Below are 26,366 nucleotides of genomic sequence, written 5' to 3' on the forward strand. Positions count from 1 at the left end.
GCAGGAGTTGACGGAGAATGGAGTTCAGGAAAGAAATGGGGTGAATGGAAAATTGATTACTTGAAGCGTCACGTAAGTCACAAAATTCATCTGGATGCTGTCACGAAACTTCGAAATCAGAATCGTGGATTCATACAAAATTTTTTAAAAGAAACGCCTGAAGATAGGATTGTTAGACAAGAATTGAATGAACGTGACAGATCGAATCCCGAAGCGGTAAAGGTGTTGATTGACAATGTTTTACTTGCAGTTAAGTTGAATGCATCCATGCTGTCTGTGCAAGAAATTCATGACCATGTGGCAAAATACACAGAAATTCCTGAATGTTGGAGAAGCAAAAATTATGCTTTTGAATTCATTGAATGCATTAACAATGTTGTAAAAACAGAAGTTTTAAATGAAATTAGAGAATCTGATTTCCACACACTTATGGTGGATGAAAGTACAGATATTTCTGTTTCAAAAATACTGATTATGTACATCAAATTTAGAAAAACTACTGATAAAATTCATAAAACTGTTTTTGCTGGAATTACCAAATTGACTGCTTGTAACAGTACAGCAATAGTTGAGGCAATAAGGAGATTTTATAATGAGAATAACTTGGACATAAATCGCATGGTCATGTTTACATCTGATGGTGCATCTGTGATGCTTGGAAAGCATAATGGTGTTGCTGCTATATTAAGACAATCAATTCCTCACTTGCTAGAGCAGCACTGTGTAGCTCACCGAGAAGACCTAGGAATTGATGATGCTTGGAAACAGTTACCATTAATGAGGGAAATTGAAACTCTCATAAGAACAGTATATACACTGTTCAGTAGATCAAGTGTAAAAAAAAATAAATTTCAGGAAATGGCCAGTGCTGCAGACTGTGATGCTGTTTCATTTAGACCTATAAATGAAGTTAGATGGCTCTCAAGACACTTTGCTGTACTTGCCTTGAATAGGAGTTATGACATTTTGTTAGAATATTGCAAAGAACAAGTAGAAGAGGACAATGATCCAGTTCACAAATATTGTATTGATAAATTAAGCAAACCTGAATATCGTGTGGCATTACATATCCTATGTGATGTACTTGGTGAACTGGCAGAACTGTGCAAAATTTTCCAGAGAAGTGCTTTAACCACTGTAGAGGCATATCAATTTGCCAAAGCTAAAATCAGGAAACTGAGGTCTCAGTATCTGGGGGAACACGTGCATTTCAGTGACACTGTAAAAGATTTAGTTGCTTCTTCCCCATCTCCAGTAAAAACAGATAACATTCTTAAATTTATTAAGCAAATTTGTGATCATTTGGACAGAAGATTTCCTGCTGATGAATTAAAAGACTGGTGCATATTTGATAAAGACCATTTCTGTAATCAAAGAAATCTGGATGATTTTGCTTTTGGTCATGAAAATCTTGCACAGCTGGCTAAGCGTTACTCTGTCTTGTTCAAGAAAGATGAGAAGATTTTTGCCAAGGATGTTTGTAAAGAATTTTCGGATTTCAAATGCATCGTTTCAGAGAAAATGAAAGCTGGATTAATGAATACATTTCAGGACATACTAGCATTCACCCAGCAGGAGCAGGAACAATTCAAAGGACTAAATCTTTTGCTTGATGTTTGTGGAACTTTTCAAGCTTCCAGTGCTGATTGTGAAAGGGGGTTCAGCTTGATGAACGCCATTAAAGTTAAGACCAGGAATCGCTTGGACAGTGATCACCTGGAAAATCTTATGCGAATTAAACTGTACACAGCAGCTGGATATGATGTAAATATCAACAGTGTTTATAAGTTTTGGAAAAAAGAAAAGGGAAGAAGAGAAAGACTGTAAGACATGTACAGAAATAGACATTCATGATACATGTACAAGACTTCAAGTTTGATTTTAAGTTACCACACTGTTTCACTTGAAACTTACTGATTTGGGATTATGACTATCTATTGGTAATTTAATAAATTGGTATTAATATTTATAATGCTTAACTTTTGAATTTTCAAGTAATTTTACTTTGTAATTCTAAATAACATACTTTGTAAATGACATACTTCATCGCCACTAAAACGAAGGCCTACAGAAGCGTTGATAAAAAGCGCAATCAACCGATGTTGGTAAAATAACAAATCGAAGCCGGTAAGGAGAAAGTGGCTCACAAGTTTTGAAATTGATAAAATTTTGGCTCACAAAAAAAAAATTTGGCTCACAACACCCAAGTCCTTAGAGGGAACGTTGCTTGTCTGCCATATTTTGTCTCTAGAGTGACTATTCTGAACATTAACACATACAGTAAGTAAAAGAACTATGTAAAAGATATATATACTAGCCAACCCGCGGCATAGCATATGCCGCATAATTATGTATTGATGGGTGAACACTTCCTGAAAGACACAGTTGTCCAAATGGGGTGGGTTTGAGGATACGACTGTAAGTGAATGCAAAGATGGAACTCTGGAGAGAGGGCGGGGAAGCGGGCCCGAGAAGTTTCGGGTCCTAACCTTCCAAACAACGGGTCGGCACAACCAGTAATGATCCTTCCACAGGTTCACCTACGGAACCCGTGTTAGGACATTTACATCCTCTAGATAGGCAAGTTCGATTGTCTGACACCCATTCTGCCCCCGCCATTCTAGTCTGCCGATTTCTTAAGTCATCTCTTAGTCATCATTCAGTACGCACTGCCTGCTCATGTGTCCGCCCCCAACTCCTCACCTGAATTGCTTTCGTCTGTGTACAGTCCACATACACTTGTGAGTCACGTTGACTGTTCATTTTCTGCACACCGCCTCAGTCGCATGCACCTGTGAGCCACGTTTGGGCCGGGTAAGGTTTCCCGTGTTGAGTCCAATTAAGCCAAAGGCTCCACACCTGGTGGTGCCCTTCCGTCAATTCCTTTAAGTTTCAGCTTTGTAACCATACGCTACAGTTTACATGCACCTGTGAGCCACGTTCGGGCCGGGTGAGGTTTCCCGTGTTGAGTCAAATTAAGCCACAGGCTCCACACCTGGTGGTGCCCTTCCGTCAATTCCTTTCAGTTTCAGCTTTGCAACCATACTCCCCCGGAACCCAAAGACTTCAGTTACCCGGTTGGCTGCCCAGCGGGTCATGGGAATAACGCCGCTGGATCGCCAGTCGGCATCGTGTATGGTCGGAACTACGACGGTATGTGATCTTCTTTGAACCTCCGACTTTCGTTCTTGATTAATGAACACATTCTTGGCAAATGCTTTCGCTCTCGCGCCATGGGCAGCTGTTTAGTGAATTGTTGGTGAGCGGGGCTCTGTGAGTTGGTGGGCGTGGCTGTCTTGCGTGCGTCTTGCTTGCCATGGACTTAGTGAATTATACATATAGATTAAATTTTGATGATTAAACATCATAAAAACAAATGAATTCCCAATTATAGGAATTTATTTATGAACCATCTCTTCAGAAATAAATACATGTATTCTTTAAACAGAGAGGTGCTGACACATGGGTGTTTTTTTTTGTGCTGAATTTTTTTCCCTCACCTCTCTGGTGGTGAAAAGGTTGTGACTGAGCCATTTCTTTCTTTTCATGCACAAATATAGTTTTCTTGTCTTATTAAACTGGGTTTGTGATTTTCTTTATTTTTTAAATGTGCTCCCATTATTTTGCCTGCCTAATATTTTGTTAGTAGTCACATACCTGCAGACCAGATGAATGTTTAAGCAGCTAGAATTTTTCTATTCCATTAATAAACAGTAATGTAAAGATTGCCTGGGAAGTATGACTTAATTAATATGAAATCTGCCATTTGTTTAATTGTAAAGCTGATCACATTTCCTAATCAACAGCACAAGTTTGTATAACATACCCATACAATTTAATAATAAAGGCAATTTAACGGCCATGACTACATTTATTTCTTAGTTTTACCTTTGATTTTAAATGTGGGGAGAAATTTGGTAATGGACTAGTAAGCGGTAAAGATTTTTCAAATTCATTTCTGAAAAGATAGATACACATTTTCTCTTAATAACTAGACTTGAAATACTATAGGGTTAGAGTAAATATAATACTACTACATCAAATTCTACCAAATGCAGTGGAATTGCAAATAGTATTTGCTGAAATTAAACATTTTTCCCAACCAAAAATATTTGCCAATTGCTTCAAATTAACAAAAATGATTACAAGCCTGTTTAATTTACCAGCAAAAATTCAGTCTACTGCTCTTCTATTTTTGCAAATATACAATGCAAAAAGAAGGGACAGATGAAAGAATTAAAGAGAATATGGCCATTAAATACTGTTTAATCAGATGCTTAGTAAAAACCTCAATTATAGTGTAAATGTTACAGTTAAATGCACGTTTACCATTATCTGTAAGTGTTGAAATTATTTTCTTTCTTCCTTTATATTTTTTTATATTACAAACAAACATTCTTTAATTGTCATTTGGAAACCTTGTTAGATCCATTGTAATTTATTCCTTGATCACTGAAATTATTTGCTATAGCACTTACTAATGGTGACAATCAAATTATTTCTGTTCAGTGTCAACTTGGTGTGCTTCCTCTGGGTACTGGAAATGATCTTGCTCGTGTTCTTGGTTGGGGAGCATCATGTGATGATGACACACAACTTCCACAAATTCTGGAAAAGTTGGAGCGAGCCAGTACAAAAATGCTGGATAGGTATGGTGGCTTTTCTTGATCCATATTTTAGCTTAAATTGAAATAATCTTTGATGTATGAGCCCTCTAAAAATTACTTACAAGTCACACATTCACTCCAGTACTGGGCACCATACAATGTACATATACAGTATTTGTAGAAATTCTTAATTACCACAGTCCCCTCAATTTCAAAATCTTGGAAATTATTAAGTGTTTATTTTGTGCCATTACAGAGTAAAGAATGATCATTGGTTTTATATTAGTTTTGTCAGAATTGGCAGTGCATTTAGAAATTCTGCAGCAACACTTAATTTCAGTCTTCTAAAATATGTTACAATACCCCTATGCAAAACTTTGCTGCTATGTAATGAAATACTATAAACTTACCAATTAATAAAATTGTCAAAAATGCAGCATTTTCAAGAAATTAAACTTATAGTTAAACAAAAAACTATAGACGTTGATTTTCTAAAGCATATACATGACCGCTCGTGTATATGAGTAGTGCGTCCTTCCAGATGGACACCCTTATATTTTATTTAAACATGGTGTCAGGGTTGCTTGTCATAGTAGCTATAAATTGTCTTGATATAATTGAGTGTTGATCAGAGCTTGAGTGCATTGTATAATATTCAGAATCTCTTTGCTTTCATTTGTTGATTCTATAATAGCTTCTTAAAAATTATTTTGAAAAGATTTGATATGTAGCTTCTTAAAAATTATTTTGAAAAGATATGAAATGTTTTGAGAATACAGCAGTTACAGACAGGTTGATATTCAATGACAGTCTTCTTGTACAAGACTAAACTGTGAAGTGGCTTCATTTTTGACTTTAGTTGAGTTTACTGTTAAATTTTCAGCATTTTTGGTTCAAATTTTTGGATTAGTATTTAGAGTCAGCAGTGAAAGCCAACCAAGGGTTACGTGCGCTTTCTTAGTTAACTGTATTTCTTGGCTTTATAGATGGAGTATAATGACATATGAAATAAAAATACCACCAAAGCAAAGTTTTAATGTAACTCCTGAAGGGGAATCTGAAGAAGAATGCCAAGTAAGTGTATACTGCAGTAATTTTACAAAATAATTTCCACAACATATAACCACACTAGAATTCTATTTGCTTTCTTAGCCAAACTTACCTTAACTAATATGCAATAATGCACTCATTTTTACCTGTGTTGAAATGAATACAATTTCATATATTGCACACATTTTCTTCCATGTTATATTCACAACAGTTTTTGTTGTCTTTTTTAATATACTTAAAAAATGCCTTTCTGCAATTATATAGTGGTTAAGTTGCTGGCCTTTAAATCATAAAATAAATTCCAGCCTCTCCATTATTTTGTGACCCTGAACAGGTGACTTAAATTGCCTGTGCTCTAAACACAAACAGATTTTACTTTTGCAGTTATAAGTTGTTCTGGATAAAGGTGTTAGCTAAATATGTAGTAACAATTTGTTCAGATTCTATCCATTGAAATGAATGGCTGTGTTTTTCATACAAGATTATTCTGCTTTTTTGAAGTTCCAAATCTCTGCTTATGAAGATTCTGTAGCTGCTCACTTGACAAAAATCCTTAACTCTGACCAGCACTCTGTTGTCATATCATCTGCAAAGTGAGTCTACCTAACTGATATTTGGGTGTTAAGATATTAACTGCAATGAAGATGGTGCATGTTGCTTCTTCTCACTTATTATTATCTCTTGAATTATATTTTCTCTATAAATATAATTATTTGAACTTGTGAGGAACAAAACTGATAGTGTAAAACTAAAGTTTAACAAGAATATTCTCTGAACAAGAGTTCAAGCTCTGTCAAATCGTTAGAAAGTCTTACAAGCAAAGCCTTGCTTATTCCATAAATTTTGAATATGATTGACAACTAGGCTCTGATTTGCCAATTCCAGGACATTGATCTTAAAGCCATTCTATGGTTGAGCCAGTTGTTTTCATTTATTGATGAGTTAAATTCTTGGAATTCAGCTTTTTCTTGTAGGTTACTTATGCAGCCAGGGTACTGAAAGATTTATTTGTATTTGTTTTCCTGAAATCACTGGCTTATGTACCACTTAAGTACTGTTGGTTATGGTGAAACAATGTTTTTGACATGATTTATCTTGATTTCAGCATTTTAATTAACAATGGTAGGTCGTCACTCTGGCATAGTGAATAGTGTTACTTCTACACAATACCATCATCCTAAGTTCAAGTCCTACTCGAAATAACTGTGTGGAGTATGTATGTCCTTTAAAATGATTTAAAAAGAAGTAAAATATGATTACAATACATGGGTGTATTAAACGGGAAGCTTATGTTTATAATCTTTTAAGTCTTATTTAAAATTTTTATAGCTGGAAACATTGCTTTTCTAAGGCATGTGTACATTGCTGAAATGGGTTTAAAAATGGATATATATTTCTATTTTAAATCTTTTCATAGTTTTTAACATATAAATGTTTAAGCCTTGTATTACAAGTCTGGACTTGTAGTCTGGACTATAATGTCACTTCTCATTGAGCTCAAAAAAATTTGAACAATAAAAATAAGAGTTATGTAAAATCAGCTGCATATGATCATTATAGTTGATTAATTTTTCAGATATTCTTGTTTTTTCATTTTCTTGAAAACATCTTAATTTTCAGATTTTATATATAGGTCATAACTCTTTATAATAATAACTGCAGTATAAAAAAGGTGAAAACAAAATGCACATCTTTTAGAGCATACGTGAAATATTGCATACGGTTGATGGTTTAGATGAGTGTTTAGGTTCATTTTGTAGTAGAAAAAATACAATAGTTGATCGATATTTTTTGTTGCACAGAGTTTTGTGTGAAACAGTTAAAGATTTTGTTGCTAAAGTTGGAAAATCATACGAGAAAACAGCAGACAACACAGAAGAAGCAGAAGCCATGTCTATAAAGGTAAAAATTTTGAGTTGCACAATAAATGCAATGTTAGTTACAGGAAATTCTGTAAAACGAATCTTAGCTGTATCATGTCAAAATTGCAGATGCAGTACAAAATATGATTTCATGTTAAGATTTTTTAGAAGTCAGTATTGTGTAAAGCCTGCTTTAGAACTTACTGTAATTGTAGTTGGGTGACATTTAAATTTCTGAGCAGTGCAGTCTAGTGGGGTTGATACCAAAATATTGTGGGTGACCTAGAACAAGTTACTTACTTTCATTTAACTTGTATGAATATGCATTGCATCCGGTGTTTAACTGCAATTAAAGAGGCTGTTTCTGGTATTCACAATGATATACTCAGTTTCAAATATGTTGTTTTTCAGTGCACTGTGCTTAATGAGAAGCTAGATTCCTTACTTCAGGCCCTAAATACAGAAGCCCAGTCCTCAACCTGCCCTCCACATAGCACCCCACCAATTGTGGAAGAGGAAGGAGAGGAGGAGGAAGAACTAGATGAGGAGGCTGAGCTTGACGATGAAGGAGAACTCAGTGAAGAATCACTTACTGAACTGAAGGAAAAGATGGAGGAAAACCTCACAGAAAAGGCATCCCCACATAAATTCTTTAAACCAAGAGAGCAGCTTATGCTTAGAGCTAACAGCTTAAAAAAGGCTGTAAGGCAGATCATAGAGCAGGCTGAAAAAGGTAGGCAGGACACTACAAAATTAAACAAATCAGTCTGTATAGCTCAATTGCTAAGGTATCCATTGATGTTCATAAAAGTGAAATGGATAATGCAATGCACAATCAAACCAGGAATTTCAATAATAAATTTTAATGGTGTAGGATTGAAATATTAGCGTTATCATTTTATGTGTGTGTGTGTGTATATATATATATGTATATATACAGTGCATCCAGAAAGTATTCTCAGCGCATCACTTTTTCCACATTTTGTTATGTTACAGCCTTATTCCAAAATGGATTAAATTCATTTTTTTCCTCAGAATTTTGCACACAACACCCCATAATGACAACATGAGAAAAGTTTACTTGAGGTTTTTACAAATTTATTAAAAATAAAAATACTGAGAAATCACATGTACATAAGTATTCACAGGCTTTGCTGAATTCTTTGTCGACGCACCTTTGGCAGCAATTACAGCCTCAAGTCTTTCTGAATATGATGCCACAAGCTTGGCACACCTATCCTTGGCCAGTTTTGCCCATTCCTCTTTGCAGCACCTCTCAAGCTCCATCAGGCTGGATGGGAAGCGTCGGTGCACAGCCATTTTAAGATCTCTCCAGAGATGTCCAATCGGATTCAAGTCTGGGCTCTGGCTGGGCCACTCAAGGACATTCACAGAGTTGTCCTGAAGCCACTCCTTTGGTATCTTGACTGTGTGCTTAGGGTCGTTGTCCTGCTGAAAGATGAACCGTCGCCCCAGTCTGAGGTCAAAAGCGCTCTGGAGCAGGTTTTCATCCAGGATGTCTCTGTACATTGCTGCAGTCATCTTTCCCTTTATCCTGACTAGTCTCCCAGTTCCTGACGCTGAAAAACATCCCCACAGCATGATGCTGCCACCACCATGCTTCACTGTAGGGATGGTTCCAGGTTTCCTCCAAACGTGACGCCTGGCATTCACACCAAACAGTTCAATCTTTGTCTCATCAGACCAGAGAATTTTCTTTCTCATGGTCTGAGAGTCCTTCAGGTGCCTTTTAGCAAACTCCAGGCGGGCTGCCGTGTGCCTTTTACTAAGGAGTGGCTTCTGTCTGGCCACTCTACCATACAGGCCTGATTGGTGGATTGCTGCAGAGATGGTTGTCCTTCTGGAAGGTTCTCCTCTCTCCACAGAGGACCTCTGGAGCTCTGACGGAGTGACCATCAGGTTCTTGGTCATCTCCCTGACTAAGGCCCTTCTCCCCCGATCGCTCAGTTTAGATGGCCGGCCAGCTCTAGGAAGAGTCCTGGTGGTTTCAAACTTCTTCCACTTATGGATGATGGAGGCCACTGTGCTCATTGGGACCTTCAAAGCAGCAGAATTTTTTCTGTAACCTTCCCAAGATTTGTGCCTCGAGACAATCCTGTCTCGGAGGTCTACAGACAATTTCTTTGACTTCATGCTTGGTTTGTGCTCTGACATGAACTGTCAACTGTGGGACCTTATATAGACAGGTTTGTGCCTTTCCAAATCATGTCCAGCCAACTGTATTTACCACAGGTGGACTCCAATGAAGCTGCAGAAACATCTCAAGGATGATCAGGGGAAACAGGATGCACCTGAGCTCAATTTCGAGCTTCATGGCAAAGGCTGTGAATACTTATGTACATGTGCTTTCTCAATTTTTTTATTTTTAATAAATTTGCAAAAACCTCAAGTAAACCTCTTTCACGTTGTCATTATGGGGTGTTGTGTGTAGAATTCTGAGGAAAAAAATGAATTTAATCCATTTTGGAATAAGGCTGTAACATAACAAAATGTAGAAAAAGTGATGCACTGTGAATACTTTCCGGATGCACTGTATATAAGGTATTTATTCTGGGTGCCGCATCATGCAGAAGTTGTCTCTCTACTATTTTTAATAAGCTTTTTTTATTATTAATTAATAATGTTAAGATTTGCCTTGCTGTCTGACACTATAATTTTTTTTAATGAATTTTTAAATTGAATTGAAAATGTGCTGCTGTCATCGCAGACCCAAACTTCTGTCCCACTCAACTGCCTTTTTAGACAAGCTGTGAACTTGAAAGATGTCACTGGATGAGCATAGTAGATCTAAGGATACCTTACGTCTACCAACATTTGAGTATATAAGAGACTCTGAAAAAAGTGACTGGTAACACTACAGTAATTACCGTCAAAGAAGCTATCTCCCACCTTATCATAGGAGGAGCTAGTCCAAGGATGGAAAGGGCGACAATCCAGAGCGAGGATAAAGTAAGGTGGGGAAGGTTTCAAAACTGGCCATCTGCCACATAACAAGAAATGTTTTATCATTTTTTTAAGTTGAAAGAACTGTTGCATTTCAAGCCAAACTACAGTGAGTTAATTTACTCTGGCATTTGTGTTATTGCTACAAATGGCTTAAACTTCCTATTTCAGATGCTATTTAAGGCAGGACGGGTTTCATCTGATATGATCAGATAGAGTGGAAAAAAAGTAGGAGAGGTTCAGAAGATGTATGTGAATGAGAAATATAAGATGCAAGCACATTACAATTAAAGCCAATATGTGTGTTCAAGACTTCAAAATGCTGACTGAATTTGTCCACATTATTGCATTTATATATACAGTGGTACCTTGAGATATGAGTTTAATTCATTCCGTGACCGAGCTCGTAAGTTAAAATGCTCATTTCTCAAATCAATTTTCCCCATTGAAATTAATTGAAATGAGATTAATTCGTGCCATCCCCTAAAAAACCACTCCAATTTTTTGTTAAATGTTTTCAACATAAGAAAAATGTATTCATAATGAACAAATATTGTATACAAACAAAATAAAACCTAAGACATAAAAGAGAATCTCAAGAAATAAACAGATGTTAGCAAAGCCAATTAGCTTATTGTAATGTTTTTTTCTTTCACTTTTGCTTAACTTAATTTTCTTCTTCACTAGTTTTTTTTTTCTTTTTTGCCATGCTTTCCTCACTTTCATTCTCAAGGCATTTCAAAGAAACCTATTCAAGGAGCTTTGTTTAGTCCTCCCCTTTAGAATGTTTCTGAAATGAGTTAGGCAAGTGTCATTAAATAGCGCCGCTGAACGATCAGTTGCAATTTTTTTCAGGGTTTCTTTTCAATAAAGTCAAGCATTAGGCAAGTGTCACTAAATAGCGTCGCTGCACGATCAGTTGTAACTTTTTCAGGATGTTTCTTTTCAATAAAGTCAAGCATTAGGCAAGTGTCATTAAAGAGCGCTGCTGTATGATCAATTGCACTTTTTCAGGGTTTCTTTTCAATAAAGTCAAGTGTTAGGCAAGTGTCATTAAATAGCGCCGCTGCACGATCAATTGCAACTTTTTCAGGGTGTTTCTTTTCTTTAAAGTTTGAAACTTTTTCCCACATTGCAAACACTTCCTTTATCCCACTTTATGAGGTAACCTCCTCCGCGATACCGATCTCCTGCAGAACCTTCGTATGTTGCCGCGCCTGTAGTTCCGTTAACTCCTCCGTCGTCAGTTCCTCGGAATGTATAGCAACAAGCTCTTTGATGGCTCGTATTTCGAATTTTGGCTCGTAACTCAAGGCAAAAAATCGACCTAGTGACAGCTCGTATCTCAAAAAAACTCGTACTTTGGGGCACTCGTATCTCAAGGTACCACTGTATGTATGTGTATGTATATATATATATATATATATATATATATATATATATATATTTATTTCAACTCAGCAACTGAAGTGATTAACTCTAAAACCAAGACTCTTAAGAGTGAGTCATTATTAACAAACTTCTCATGACAAGTTCTTTTTGTGGATGCAACAGATTGGACCTGCTGCATTAAAATGCTAATGTGTTCAGATGTACATCTGGACAGTTCTGACCACCATACTGCCAGTTATTAACAACAGCAGCTCTCCAGCATCCAAGCTAGAAGTTGGGGTTTGTTGTTTGTTATATTATTTATATATTATCTATAGATACTTTTTCTCTGTCTCCCTCTCTCTTCTGTAAAGGTTTAATTTCCCCCTGGGGACAAAGAAACGATCTGTCTGTTTGCCTGTCTCAAAAGTTTTAGAACACACCCATTTTTCCAGCTTTTGTTGAAATTTAAGATGTTCAAGTCCATTTAATAACTTGAAATGGTACAAAGATAAGTGGTACACTGCCAGAAGTTAACATAAACATTTAGGTTTGCCAAAAATGAAAATAAATGGTGCAATTTTTAGAGTTATACAAAAAGTCCTTTTTCAGGAAACAAGTAATGAATGAGTTAACAAATTATAGCTTTTCTACAGCTTTGGAATTCAATTATGCCTTGAAAGTTGATTTAGACAATTCCTGCAGGTGTCCTAACTTTTGTTGATTACTTGCAAATCCTCTGTGTGTATAAAAACAGTTGTGGAACAAGCTGTGTTGCTATAAACTCTGAAGCAATATTTTTATCAGTACTGCTTTGTATTTTGCTATCATAAAGGTGAGAAAAAGGCAATTAACAAAAGAAGACAGACAAACCACTCTAACCCATAAAAGTGTAGGTCTTCTAAAAAAAAATTCAAAGACAGCCAAGGTATTATTGAAGACAGTTTCCTACACCATCAAAAGGATCTTGAAAACTGGGGGAAACTCTAAAAGGAACATATGTGGCAAACCCAAAGCCACAACAGAATCAGAAGACAGGTTTGTGAAACTCAACAGCTTGCACGAGAGGGACCTCACAAGCTACAAAAACAGCTTGTTTTATGCTTCAATTGTAGAGAGACTTGGTGGTGGTGTCTTACCCAGGTAAGCCTCTTGTTCTTATTTTGCAATTATAGAAATAGTTTTTTTAATGACACCTGGCATATAAAACCTGCAGCTTGAATTCTTCTCTTCTCAGTAAAAAGTGACACTTGCTTACATCTGTCACTGTACTCTGAGCCTCCAATCACACTAGCTATTGACTCTAACAAACTTGTCTTCTGTTGCCTGTTGCAGCTTTGGGTTTGTTCCTCTCAGAGTTTTCTCCAGTTTCCAAGTCCATTTTGATTTTGTAGGAACCTTCTCACTGATACCCTGGCTTTCTTTATAATTTCTCAGAATAAAGACCTTTTGTAAAGGTCTGTCTTCCTTGTTAATTGTTTTTTTCCTCATCATTATGATAGCAATATACAGTTGTAATATCATCCAAATAATGTTTGAGAGGAGTAACACAGTTTGTTCCAACCCTGCTTTTATTCAGACTGGAGCTTGTAAGTAATTGTTGTGACACTTACAGGAATTGTTTGCATAATTTTTCAAGGCTTAATTAACCTCCATTGCTGCAGAAAAGCTGCATGTTATAAACCCATTACTTTCTCCCTGAAAAAAGCATTTTAAATATAACTCTGAAAATTAAACTATGTTATTTTTCAGTTTTTGGCAACCAAAACTTTTTTTTAAACTGTTGAAGTCTGCTGCTTACCTTTGTACCATTTCAGGTTATTCAATGGGCTTCAACTGCTCAACGTCAATAAAAACTGGAAAAATTTGGCGTCTGTTTGTAATACTATACTATATGTAAAAATACAGTCATATGAAAAAGTTTGGGAACCCCTCTCAGCCTACATAATAATTTACTCTACTTTCAACAAAAAAGATAACAGTGGTATGTCTTTCATTTCCTAGGAACACCTGAGTCCTGGGTTGTTTTCCGAACAAAGATTTTTAGTGAAGCAGTATATAGTTGTATGAAATTAAATCAAATGTGAAAAACTGGCTGTGCAAAAATTTGGGTCCCCTTGTAATTTTGCTGATTTGAATGCATGTAACTGCTCAATACTGATTACTTGCAACACCAAATTGGTTGGAAAAGCCATCTCAGAGGTTTAAACTGTCAGTTTCAACTGTAAGGAATGTAATCAGGAAATGGAAGGCCACAGGCACAGTTGCTGTTAAACCCAGGTCTGGCAGGCTAAGAAAAATACAGGAGTGGCATATGCACAGGATTGTGAGAATGGTTACAGACAACCCACAGATCACCTCCAAAGACATGCAAGAACATCTTGCTGCAGACGGTGTATTTGTACATCATTCTACAATTCAGCGCAATTTGCACAAAGAACATCTGTATGGTAGTGTGATGAGAAAGAAGCCCTTTCTACTCTCACGCCACAAACAGAGTCGCTTCTTGTATGCAAATGCTCTTTTAGACAAGCCAGATTCATTTTGGAACAAAGTGCTTTGGACTGATAAGACAAAAATTGAGTTATTTGGTCATAACAAAAAGCGCTTTGCATGGCAGAAGAACACCACCGCATTCCAAGAAAAACACCTGCTACCTACTGTCAAATTTGATGGAGGTTCCATCATGCTGTGGGGCTGTGTGGCTAGTTCAGGGAATTGGGGCCCTTGTTAAAGTCGAGGGTCAGATGAATTCTGCCCAATATCAATAAATTCTTCAGGATAATGTTCAAGCATCAGTCACAAAGTTGAAGTTACGCAGGGGTTGGATATTCCAACGAGACATTGACCCAAAACACAATTCGAAATCTACAAAGGCATTCATGCAGAGGGAGAAGTACAATGTTCTGGAATGGCCATCACAGTCCCCTGACTTGAATATCATCGAAAATCTATGGGATGATTTGAAGCAGGTTGTCCATGCTCAGCAGCCATCAAATTTAACTGAACTGGAGAGATTTTGTATGGAAGAATGGTCAAAAATACCATCCAGAATCCAGACACTCATCAAAGGCTATAGGAGGCGTCTAGAGGCTGTTACATTTTAAAAAGGAGGCTCAACTAAGTATTGATGTAATATCTCTGTTGGGGTGCTGATATTTATTCACCTGTCTAATTTTGTTATGATGCATATTGCATATTTTCTGTTAATCCAATAAACTTAATGTCACTGCTGAAATACTAGTGTTTCCATAAGGCATGTCATATGTTAAAAGGAAGTTGCTACTTTGAAAGCTCAGCCAATGATAAACAAAAATCCAAAGAATTAAGAGGAGTTCCCAACTACTTTTCATATGACTGTATATACAGTTGGGTCCATAAATATTTGGACAGAGACAACTTTTTTTTATTTTGGTTCTGTACATTACCACAATGAATTTTAAATGAAACAACTCAGATGCAGTTGAAGTACAGACTTTCAGCTTTAATTCAGTGGGGTGAACAAAACAATTGCATAAAAATATGAGGCAACTAAAGCATTTTTTTAACACAATCCCTTCATTTCAGGGGCTCAAAAGTAATTGGACAATTGACTCAAAGGCTATTTCATGGGCAGGTGTGGGCAAGTCCGTCGTTATGTCATTATCAATTAAGCAGATAAAAGGCCTGGAGTTGATTTGAGGTGTGGTGCTTGCATGTGGAAGATTTTGCTGTAAACAGGCAACATGCGGTCAAAGGAGCTCTCCATGCAGGTGAAAGAAGCCATCCTTAAGCTGCGAAAACAGAAAAAACAATCCGAGAAATTGCTACAATATTACGAGTGGCAAAATCTACAGTTTGGTACATCCTGAGAAAGAAAGCAAGCACTGGTGAACTCAGCAACGCAAAAAGACCTGGACGTCCACAGAAGACAACAGTGGTGGATGATCGCAGAATCATTTCCATGGTGGAGACAAACCCCTTCACAACAGCCAAACAAGTGAACAACACTCTCCAGGGGGTTGGCATATCGATATCCAAGTCTACCATAAAGAGAAGACTGCATGAAAGTAAATACAGAGGGTGCACTGCAAGGTGCAAGCCATTCATAAGCCTCAAGAATAGAAAGTCTAGATTGGACTTTGCTAAAGAACATCTAAAAAAGCCAGCACAGTTTTGGAAAAACATTCTTTGGACAGATGAAACCAAGATCAACCTCTACCAGAATGATGGCAAGAAAAAAGTATGGAGAAGGCGTGGAACAGCTCATTACCTAAAGCATACCACATCATCTGTAAAACACGGTGGAGGCAGTGTGATGGCTTGGGCGTGCATGGCTGCCAGTGGCACTGGGACACTAGTGTTTATTGATGATGTGACACAGGACAGAAGCAGCCGAATGAATTCTGAGGTGTTCAGAGACATACTGTCTGCTCAAATCCAGCTAAATGCAGTCAAATTGATTGGGTGGCGTTTTATGATACAGATGGACAATGACCCAAAACATACAGCCAAAGCAACCCAGGAGTTTATTAAAGCAAAGAAGTGGAAAATTCTTGAATGGCCAAGTCAGTCACTTGATCTTAACCCAATTGAGCATGCATTTCACTTGTTGAAGACTAAACTTCAGACACAAAGGCCCACAAACAAACAGCAACTGAAAGCCGCTGCAGTAAAGGCCTGGCAGAGCATTAAAAAGGAGGAAACCCAGCATCTGGTGATGTCCATGAGTTCAAGACTTCAGGCTGTCGTTGCCAGCAAAGGGTTTTCAACCAAGTATTAGAAATTAACATTTTATTTCCAGTTATTTAATTTGTCCAATTACTTTTGAGCCCCTGAAATGAAGGGATTGTGTTAAGAAAAAGCTTTAGTTGCCTCACATTTTTATGCAATGGTTTTGTTCACCCCACTGAATTAAAGCTGAAAGTCTGCACTTCAACTGCATCTGAGTTGTTTCATTTAAAATTCGTTGTGGTAATGTACAGAACCAAAATTAGAAAAAAGTTGTCTCTGTCCAAATATTTATGGACCTAACTGTATGATCTGTTTGTAAAACTAATGTGACTATAAAGAACAAAAATATATTTGATCATTTATTCTACTAATGTTCTGCCTATCTATAGCTGTCTTCAGTTGTAGGAGAAGCTTATTTTTCCAGATGTTTTTTTCGCCTTCATACTACAATAATGATTTTCACAAAGGATAGCTGAACTGTGGCCACTGGTGATCATTTAGAAATAAATAGTATATTAATAGCAGGCCTTTGTGTTCCTTGCCTAAGTAGCTTTGATAACACATTTGCCTCACTACTGAAATATGTTACTAATCAATTCTTAAAAACAGAATTTTGAAATAACTGGACATTTAGCAGCCAAGGCTTCACTTTAAGAATGGAGATTTTTGTTTAAAAAGCAGACGGAATAAGTAATACTGACATTTTTTCACGCCTTAGCCTGAAATATTTATTAAGAACTGTTTATTATTATCATTAATGTAATTATTTTAATATTTAAAACTATTTGAAAGGATCTGTTAATATAAGATTCAACCCATTAAATTGTCAAGTTAAGTTAGCGTATTTTGTTTATTTATCACACTAAAAAGGACAAATCATTATAGTTTAATAAATTAATTATGTTTTGATCAATTTGATTTGCACTACACAGGTTAGTGAACTCCAGCTTTTACACAAACAAATTCATTAAAAACCTTTAGGTGTCTTTTCTCCAGCCTGTGATTATTTTTTCTCGGCTTAGATTGTAAATTGATGGCCTTGGGTTTTATATCTAGGATTTTAGTAGTCTAAATGACACTAGTGCTGGTGTTCCTAATTTAGTTGTGGAGATTAACAGTAAGGTGGGATTCCAACAAAAAGGGTGATAAATACTATTTGACATTTTTCAGGTTACATATATAACAGTCTTGAAGCATACAGAACTACCTGTTTAAAATAAAAATATAAGTAAAATGTCTGTACAGTATGTAAATCTCATTTTTATCTAATCCCATCGAAACAGAACTGTTAGGAGGCTAATAATGATATTTTATTTGAGTTTATTAGTAAAGGTATTTGGTTTGCTTGTCATCACATTTATATCACACCTACCCAAATCAATCAGGTCATCACCAAGACAGGCTGTGAACCTGCCTGGTAGTTAACATTCATCTTCAAGTTTAAAGAGCTAGGAATTCAAGGATATCATTTGTATGCTTTGTTCTGATGCAGAAAGGTCCCCCCACTACCCAACCAGTTTGTCTTCTAAGCCACCATTGTGGAGAAAGATTGTATCATGGTTCTCGAATGCTGTACATCCTGATTATATTGCACAGACAAAGTCAACTGTTTTAAGAATAGGAATCCTGTATATTAATTTAAAAGAACATACAGTATAGCCTTTTAGCTTACAGTCTCAAGGGAGCGCTCATTTCTGTGTCAGAAGCCATAGTTTTACTCTTCCATGTCACTCACATGTAGGGTTTCATTTTTTTTTGTTATTTTCACCTAATTGTAGTGCTTCACAGGTCATCATCATCTGCCACAAATCCTTTCCAAATCAACTGGATAGAGCACATATGGATAAAATGAGATTATCATATTGCATGTACCATAAATTATGCACTGATGCAGAACCCATTATAATTTCAAATCTGAATGGTGCTTAATGAAATGGGTTCTGTGATACAGTTCATAGAATTAGAAGCCAGCTCACCAACTGTTAGGCACCCGCAGTTGGCTTAATTTATAAGGTATCCTGCAGAGATTCTACAGATACAGTAGAGATTAGACATGTGGAGGTGGTTTGAAAAGTACCTGAACATCATCTCATGCCATCGTTTGGCACAGTAGTTGATCTAATTCTGCTGTGATACTTTTTTGTAATTATTTCACCTGTGATCTCGATGTTCATTTTAAAGCTAGTAACAGAAACTATAAAAAGGACTGAAGCAATCTCACTAAATTATAGTTGCAATTTTAGTGGTTAAGTTGTTATAAGATCTATACATTTGATGCAGGGTGGCACAGTGGTAGCACTGCTGCCTCGCAGTAAGGAGACCTGGGTTCGCTTCCTGGGTCCTCCCTGCATGGAGTTTGCATGTTCTCCCTGTGTCTGCATGGGTTTCCCATGGGTGCTCCAGTTTCCTCCCACGGTCCAAAGACATGCAGGTTGGGTGCATTGGCGATCCTAAATTATCCCTACTGTGTGCTTGGTATGCGGGTGTGTGCGTGTGCGTGTGTGTGTGTGTGTGTGTGTGTGTGTGTGTGTGCGCGCGCGCGCGCGTGTGTGTGCCCTGCGGTGGGCTGGCACCCTGCCCTGGGTTTGTTCCTGCTAGATGGGATTGGCTGCAGCAGACCCCCATGACCCTGTGTTAGGATATAGCGGGTTGGACAATGACTAACTGACTGACAGACATCTGTTGCACTCCCTGTTCTCCTAGCCCAACCACATATCAATTGCATTTAATTAATTCAGGGAATATTAAACCGACTAAAAACTCATCCCATATCTTCAAATACACACACTGTTTCATTTTTTTTTTTTTTTTGCCTGCAAACTTTTTCTTCTGTTGGCATTTGTGGACATTTATCTGTTTTGTGAGATTCCATTCCTCCCTCCTAACCTCAGACTCTTTCTGCTGTGCCAACAATATGACTGCAGTAAGAAATGTTAAGTAACACTAATAAAGAAATAGTAGTATGTCAGCAGATATGGTGATGGGACCAACTTTTGGCCTTACATATGTCAACAGATCAATAAACTTTTCCTTTTGTTTAATCAAAAGGGGTTTACTACATGTTTTAAAATTGTGTAAAATAAAAGTTACTTTGATTTTTTTTTCAGTGAATGTTTTTGTATCACAGAGCTAAAATGACTAACAAGTCCCAAATTAATCTGTATTTTGTATCAAGACTAATTGCTAAGTGTGTTTTCCTTATTACAGTTGTTGATGAGCAAAATGCACACACGCAGGAACAAGGAATCCAGTCTCCAACTGAGTTAAAAAAGGAAAATGAAGATGACAACAATGATGATGAAAAGGATTTGGATACTAAGGAAACAGAAGCACAAATGAGTAAGTTTAATGTCATCAGTATAATATTATATTTGGTAAATTATTCATAAGCCTAAAATAAACACAAATTTTTAACCAGTGATGCTGTTGCAGTGTACATTAAGCCTAGTGCTGTTTTTGATTTTCTTCTATTTCTTCTTGAATGTTCTTCTTACTGTAATGTAAGTTTCTTCTTTTACCATTAAATATCATAGAAAAATATCCATTGACACATTCAGGTAGTGTCTATGTTAATGCTGCTGTGCCCGGGTGACAGGCTGCAACACTTCACAATTAACATTGAGTAAATGGGATAAAGAGCCATTTGCCTTATGTATACAACCACACCAGTAACATCATAACTATGGCACGGAGTCTATGAATCACAAAGCTGCAGATTTAATGCAGTTTTTAGGTTCTGTGTAGTTTTGGGCTGGTTATATATGGTTTATTATTATACTCACCATATACTGTAGTTAAATTCTATTAATGCATTGATTATATACATGTATATGTCTAAGGTTTCCAGTGTGTGCTTCAAAAAATGGTTTATTCATCTTTTAGACATAGTTTATGTTTATGCTTAACAAATTTTTTTTAAATATTAGAGGTTTTTAAGGTTCAGGGCAATTTAGGTTTTTAGACTTACTTCAATATAAGAAGCCAGATTCATGAAACATTTCTCAACTGACTACTGCTGCTTTTTCATAGCAAATTTGTTAAATTGTACACTTTCACTTAAAAATACAATCTTGGATCAAATTTGAATGTATGAGCAATTTTGCACAAAAAATTAAAAATTGAGGAATTTGTCTCTTCTCTTTTTTTTTTCATTCTTAAAGTAACTAAAGTGGCTCCCAGGTCTCCTCCAGAAAGGAGAGTGAGTCGAAGCACCCAGTCTTACACAGGTTCTTTCTCTATACCTCCATTTACCACTAGTAAAGAAAACCTGCCTGTACTGAACACCAGAATCATCTGCCCTGGTAAAGTAATATATTAATTTACTTCATACTCATTTTAATAGAGGGTTGTACAGTGGAACCTCGGTTAACGAACGCCCTACTTAACGAACAAATCGGTTAACAAACTTTTATTTTGAACAATTTTTGTCTTGGTTAACAACCGAAATTTGGATAACAAATGCAAGCACAGACCGTTTTTTGTGCATTCATGCTCATTTGTGCTTTGGCGCACTTGCTGTAAGCATTGCTTTTCTGAGTGTTGTGTTCACTAACGTTACTTTTTTGTTATTTTTTATTTACATATCTACTCATTATGGCACCTAAGAAAGAGAAAACATGTTAGTGTAGCAGTAAAGAAAGAAGTGATAGCAAAACACGAGAATGGCATTTGTGTTTCCGACATCACAAAGGAATATAATATGGCGAAATCGACAGTCTCTACAATTCTAAAGAACAAAGAGGCATTTAAGGTGGCTGAAGTGGCTAAAGGAGTGACTGTGTTAAAGAAACAAAGTATAAAAACTGCTGTGAATTTGGATAAATGAAAAGCAACTGGCTGGAGATAGTGTTAGCGAAGCAATAATTTGTGAAAAGGCTAAGCAGTTACACAGTGATTTGTTGACCAAAACACCCAGTACAAGTGCCGACAAGCGAGACTTTAAAGATCATTTTCGCCGGCAACATGGAATTCATAATGTTATAAGGCACTGGGAGGCTGCAAGTTCAAATGAAACAGCAGCAAAAGCATTTGTGGATGAATTTGCAGAGTTTGTTAAAAGTGAAGGCAACGTCTCGCATCAAGTGTTTAATTGCTTAGAGACAGGGTTATTCTGGAAAAAAACGCCCAGAAGAACCTACATCACCCAAGAGGAGAAGGCACTACCTGGACACAAGCCTATGAAAGACAGGCTTACACTTTTATTTTGCGCTAATGCAAGTGGTGACTTTAACGTCAAGCCACTTTTAGTCTACCACGATGAAAAACCTGTGTCTTTAAGCACAATAATGTAATAAAGTGTAAACTGCCTGTACAATGGAGGGCAAATAGCAAGGCATGGGTAACTCTAACCTTATTTATGGATTGACTGACAGAAGTGTTTGCCCCAACTGTCAAAAATTATCTTCAGGAAAAGGATCTTCCTCTTAGATATGTTCTCTGAATGGCTAATGCTCCTGCGCATCCACCAGGTTTGGAGGAAGACCTGGATATCGAGTATGACTTCATCAATGTCAAATTTCTTCCACCCAATACTACTCCATTACTGCAACTGAGGGATCAGCAGGTCATTTCCAGTTTCAAGAAGCTATACACCAAGGCACTGTTTTCCAGGTCACTAATGACAATGATTTGACCCTTCGAGTTTTTTGGAAGAAGTACTTTAACATCCTCCAGTGCATCAACCTCATTGACAAAGCCTGGAGTGAGGTCTCTTCCTGCACATTACAATCTGCCTGGAGGAAACTTTGGCCAAGTTGTGTCCCAAAGTGAGACTTCGAGGGATTTGAAGCAAAGAGCTCTGCTGAAGTAGTGAATGAAATCGTGTCCATTGGCAAGAGTATGAATTTAGAGGTCAATGATGCCAACGTGAAGGAGTTGATGGAGGACCATCAAGATGAGCAGGAAGAACAAGTGAAAGCCTTACAGGAAGAGCATTCATCAGAGGAAGAGGGGGTTAGGGAGGAAATCACCAATTCTCAGATAAAGGAAGTTTACAATAAGTGGAATGATGTGCAGGAATTTATTGAGAAGCACCACCCTAACAAAGTTGTTGCTAATAGGGCAAATAACATAATGAATGACTATGCGATATCGCATTTTAGAAAAATTCTGCAACAAAGAAAAAGACAAATCTCATTAGATCGCTTTCTTGTGCCCAAAGAAAAGGAATTGTGACGTGAAAAAAACCCGAATCAGTGATACCCGATGTTTTTATGGAGGAGGATTCCCCTTTAAAACAGTAGCATCCTTCTCCTCCACTATCCACCTATGCCACCAACTACAACAAACAAGGTAAATACAGTGCTGTTTTATTTAATTTAGTTTATTTGTTTATACTAATATATACATTTTTTTTCAATATTTTTCATCACAGAAATGCCCTTAAAAAAATAAAATTACAAAATTTCTGAGGCTGGAACGGATTAATTGTATTTACATTAATTTCAATGGGAAAAACTGCCTTGGTTAGCGAACGTTTCAGTTAGCAAACAGAGTCGCGGAGCGGATTAAGTTTGTTAACCGAGGTGCCACTGTAATGGCTGTGTGTATTCCATAAGTAGTAAATTAAGAGCATGTACAACATAATGCATCTTGAAGGAATGTGTTTTATATTTGACTGGGATTCTTTATTTAAAAAAAAAAAAAAAAATATATATATATATATATATATATATATATATATATATATATATATATATATATATATATTACTATTGTACTGTAACATATTATTAAAGTAGAAGCCCACGTTGAAAAGAAAGTTTTTTTAACAGCAGAATTAATATGCTGAATTACTTCAGAAATGGAAATATTCATATTTTTGATTACAGCACATCATTCACTCACAATTTAGGGTTACAAATCTGGTTGAGATTCTGGTAACACTGAGTAAGAAATTGATTGTTTAGATTTTATATATGGTTTTGAAGTTGACAGTATGCTACAAACTACTGTCACATCAACTTTATAGTTTCCAAGATTGTAATAATAATAAACACATAAAACACATTAATTTCCAGAATTGTAAAATGCAATAGGGTACAAAGCAGGATTCTGAAAATATAAGACATTGAAAAGATGCAGAACATTCAAGGATCTTATATGTAATGTAAATCAGGCAATCAACAACACAACATTTTCAGAAAATATTTTCAATGTACAATATTATTCTGTTAGCAAATTCTGGTTGTCAAACAAGTCAGCAATGTTATACAAATTCATATAACAAAGCAAGAATAAATATCTCAGCAATGACTCACAGCGACTTTAATTATAAATATGGCAGACACATTTTTTAATATAGTTAACTGGTGGATGAGCTTTTTTTTCTTGTTTATGATTCATAAGAATGAAGGCAATAAATTGTGTATTACTTTATTAGATATTGGGCTTTTCTTCACTCAGGGGTGATTTACACTAAAATGATTGAGAAATATTATTCTAATTACTGACACAATTAAATGCTGCATGGGTCCTAAACAACACACTATAAACACTACTTATGACCAATATGTATGCATTTATGTAAGCACCCCAAATCAATTCTGACCCATCATATATTTTATTAAATGAATGAAAAATATTCATGTCCTACAATCTAGAGTTGCTTCTATAAAGTATGTTATATCTGTAACATTCCACAATATTTTGTTTCTATGAATGAAATTAAATAATAGTAGTGAGCTGGGTCAGAAACAGGGATACCTTAGGAACAACATGCTTCTGGCCATGGTTGCATGTGACTCTAAACAGTGGTAATAAATAACTTTATATAAGTTCACTAGAATAATTTTCTACAATTGTTTTCTCCGCAGGTTTACGAGCTGGTCTAGCTGCCTCCATTGCAGGAAGTTCTATAATTAGTAAAATGTTACTTGCCAATATTGACCCTTTTGGAGCAACACCATTTATTGACCCTGATCCAGATTCACTGTAAGAAACCTGTTTCTAAGCAAAATGATTTTGTGATGTGCATGCTTAGTTCATATCAGTTTCATGTAATGTACTTGCAGTAAAATGTTTAACTCATTTGTATCTATGCAGATTGGCTTTGGATGCGTAATGTTGTCTAGATGCGTCTAGATACATATGCTTCTAATCCAATTACTCATGGCAGACTGTTCTAAGGTGGAGGGACCAGACAAACTTGTCTTCATGGTTTTTCCAAATCTTAAGAAAACCTTGTCTAAATCAGAAATATTGGGACCCATTCCTGGAGCTCCTTTTAAATGACACATTCTAAGGGATAAATAATACTATTTTTTTTAAAGAATCACGTTTCAGAAAAAGACTTTTGAAGATGATTACTACTAATGTAGATAAACAGAGCATTGTAGACAAAAGACGTTGACAACAGTCTTTTACCTGCACCTTCCAGGTTTTGAAAAGCAGAATTAAATATAGTGATAGTAGATCTGACATGTAAAAAAAACAGAACAATGAATACTGTAGATTTTAATTCAATCTTTTCTTGTATAACACCATTTTTGATGCAGCCTGTTTATTCATCAGCAGCTCATGTTTGCCTGGTATTTAAAAGCTTGGTAAATAAGTGACCTTTTTGTCAGTTTCTGTATTCAAACATATATGGCAGTGTGATAATATTTTTTTGCAAATTATACACAGGTATTAATTAATGTCTGCAAATGAATTTATCTAAAAAGCCACTTTTCACAAAACAAGCTTTTTTAGTTAGTTTTTCTTACAAGATTTCCTATATGTCTCTCAGGGAACTTCTGCAAAGTACATTCTGCTAAAGTTTATAATATAATAAATAATAAGCTAAAATTGAATATCTGTTTAAGAAAAGTTTTGTTATATGTGTTTCACACAGTGATGGCTACCTAGAGAAGTGTGTCATGAATAACTACTTTGGAATTGGATTGGATGCAAAGATTTCACTGGAATTTAACAACAAACGAGAAGAACATCCTGAAAAATGCAGGCAAGTACCTGTATGATATGCCCGGGTTTAGTGCCCACCACTACTTCTTTAACACTCCACCTGCATTTCTCCAGAAACTCACTAGTTGAGGATAAAAGCCGTGGATGATGGAACAGTGGTAGTCTTTTCTTTCATGGTATCAGCTTTATGCATTTGCATAATAATTATGTACTTCTGCTTAGGTGCATTTGCGTCTTGTGACATGTATTTGAAAAGCTGTGAACAAAATTAATGTACTTTGATTGATATAGTGTGAGTCTGGTCTGTAACAGTAAAGTTCAAGGTCCAGGTCCTAGTTAGAATACTTTAGCAAGACAAATCTACATGAGATTAACAAAATTGTGTGGTTCTGGGAATGTTACCTGCTACATCATTGCATAAAAATTGTATAAAATTTATTAGATGACAAAATATTTTTTGCTTTCTTAACTAAAATATTTTAACAGTTTTATGTACTGTATATATTAATGTATAAACATATACAGTGGGTGAAATAAGTATTTGATTCCCAACTGAATTTGTAAATTTGCTCACTTATAAATAAATGAACAGTCTCTAATTTTTATGGTAGTTTCATTTTAATGCAGAGACACAGAATATCAACCAAAAATCCAGAAAAACACATTACATAATAGTTATAAATGGATTTGCATGTCATTGAGAGAAATAAATATTTGATCCCCTACAACCCAGCCAGAATTCTGGCTCCCACAGATTGGCTGTGTGCCCATGTGACACACAGATTGCAATCTCGATGCATGCTCAACAATCCAGGTAAGGAAATTCTAGAAAGTGTGAATGGTACTCATGGCCATTGATCAATGTACAATTTGCATATCATTGATCACACGGCCC

The 26,366-nt window shown here is 36.2% G+C and overlaps 1 protein-coding gene across 3 annotated transcripts in view; it reads left to right on the plus strand.

Moving 5' to 3' along the window:
- Positions 1–26,366, plus strand: part of dgkh (diacylglycerol kinase, eta) — a 482,906-nt gene that overhangs the window by 412,195 nt on the left and 44,345 nt on the right. For all 3 annotated transcript variants that reach the window (XM_028799661.2, XM_028799660.2, XM_028799662.2), the window contains 9 exons: positions 4,510–4,649; positions 5,594–5,681; positions 6,159–6,250; positions 7,460–7,559; positions 7,931–8,252; positions 19,775–19,906; positions 20,728–20,868; positions 24,382–24,499; positions 25,401–25,511. In XM_028799661.2, coding sequence (XP_028655494.1) covers positions 4,510–4,649; positions 5,594–5,681; positions 6,159–6,250; positions 7,460–7,559; positions 7,931–8,252; positions 19,775–19,906; positions 20,728–20,868; positions 24,382–24,499; positions 25,401–25,511 — 1,244 coding nt within the window. The remainder of the gene's footprint in view (positions 1–4,509; positions 4,650–5,593; positions 5,682–6,158; positions 6,251–7,459; positions 7,560–7,930; positions 8,253–19,774; positions 19,907–20,727; positions 20,869–24,381; positions 24,500–25,400; positions 25,512–26,366) is intronic.

The sequence above is a fragment of the Erpetoichthys calabaricus genome, chromosome 4, assembly GCF_900747795.2.
Source record: "Erpetoichthys calabaricus chromosome 4, fErpCal1.3, whole genome shotgun sequence".
Taxonomy (NCBI): Eukaryota; Metazoa; Chordata; class Cladistia; order Polypteriformes; family Polypteridae; genus Erpetoichthys; species Erpetoichthys calabaricus.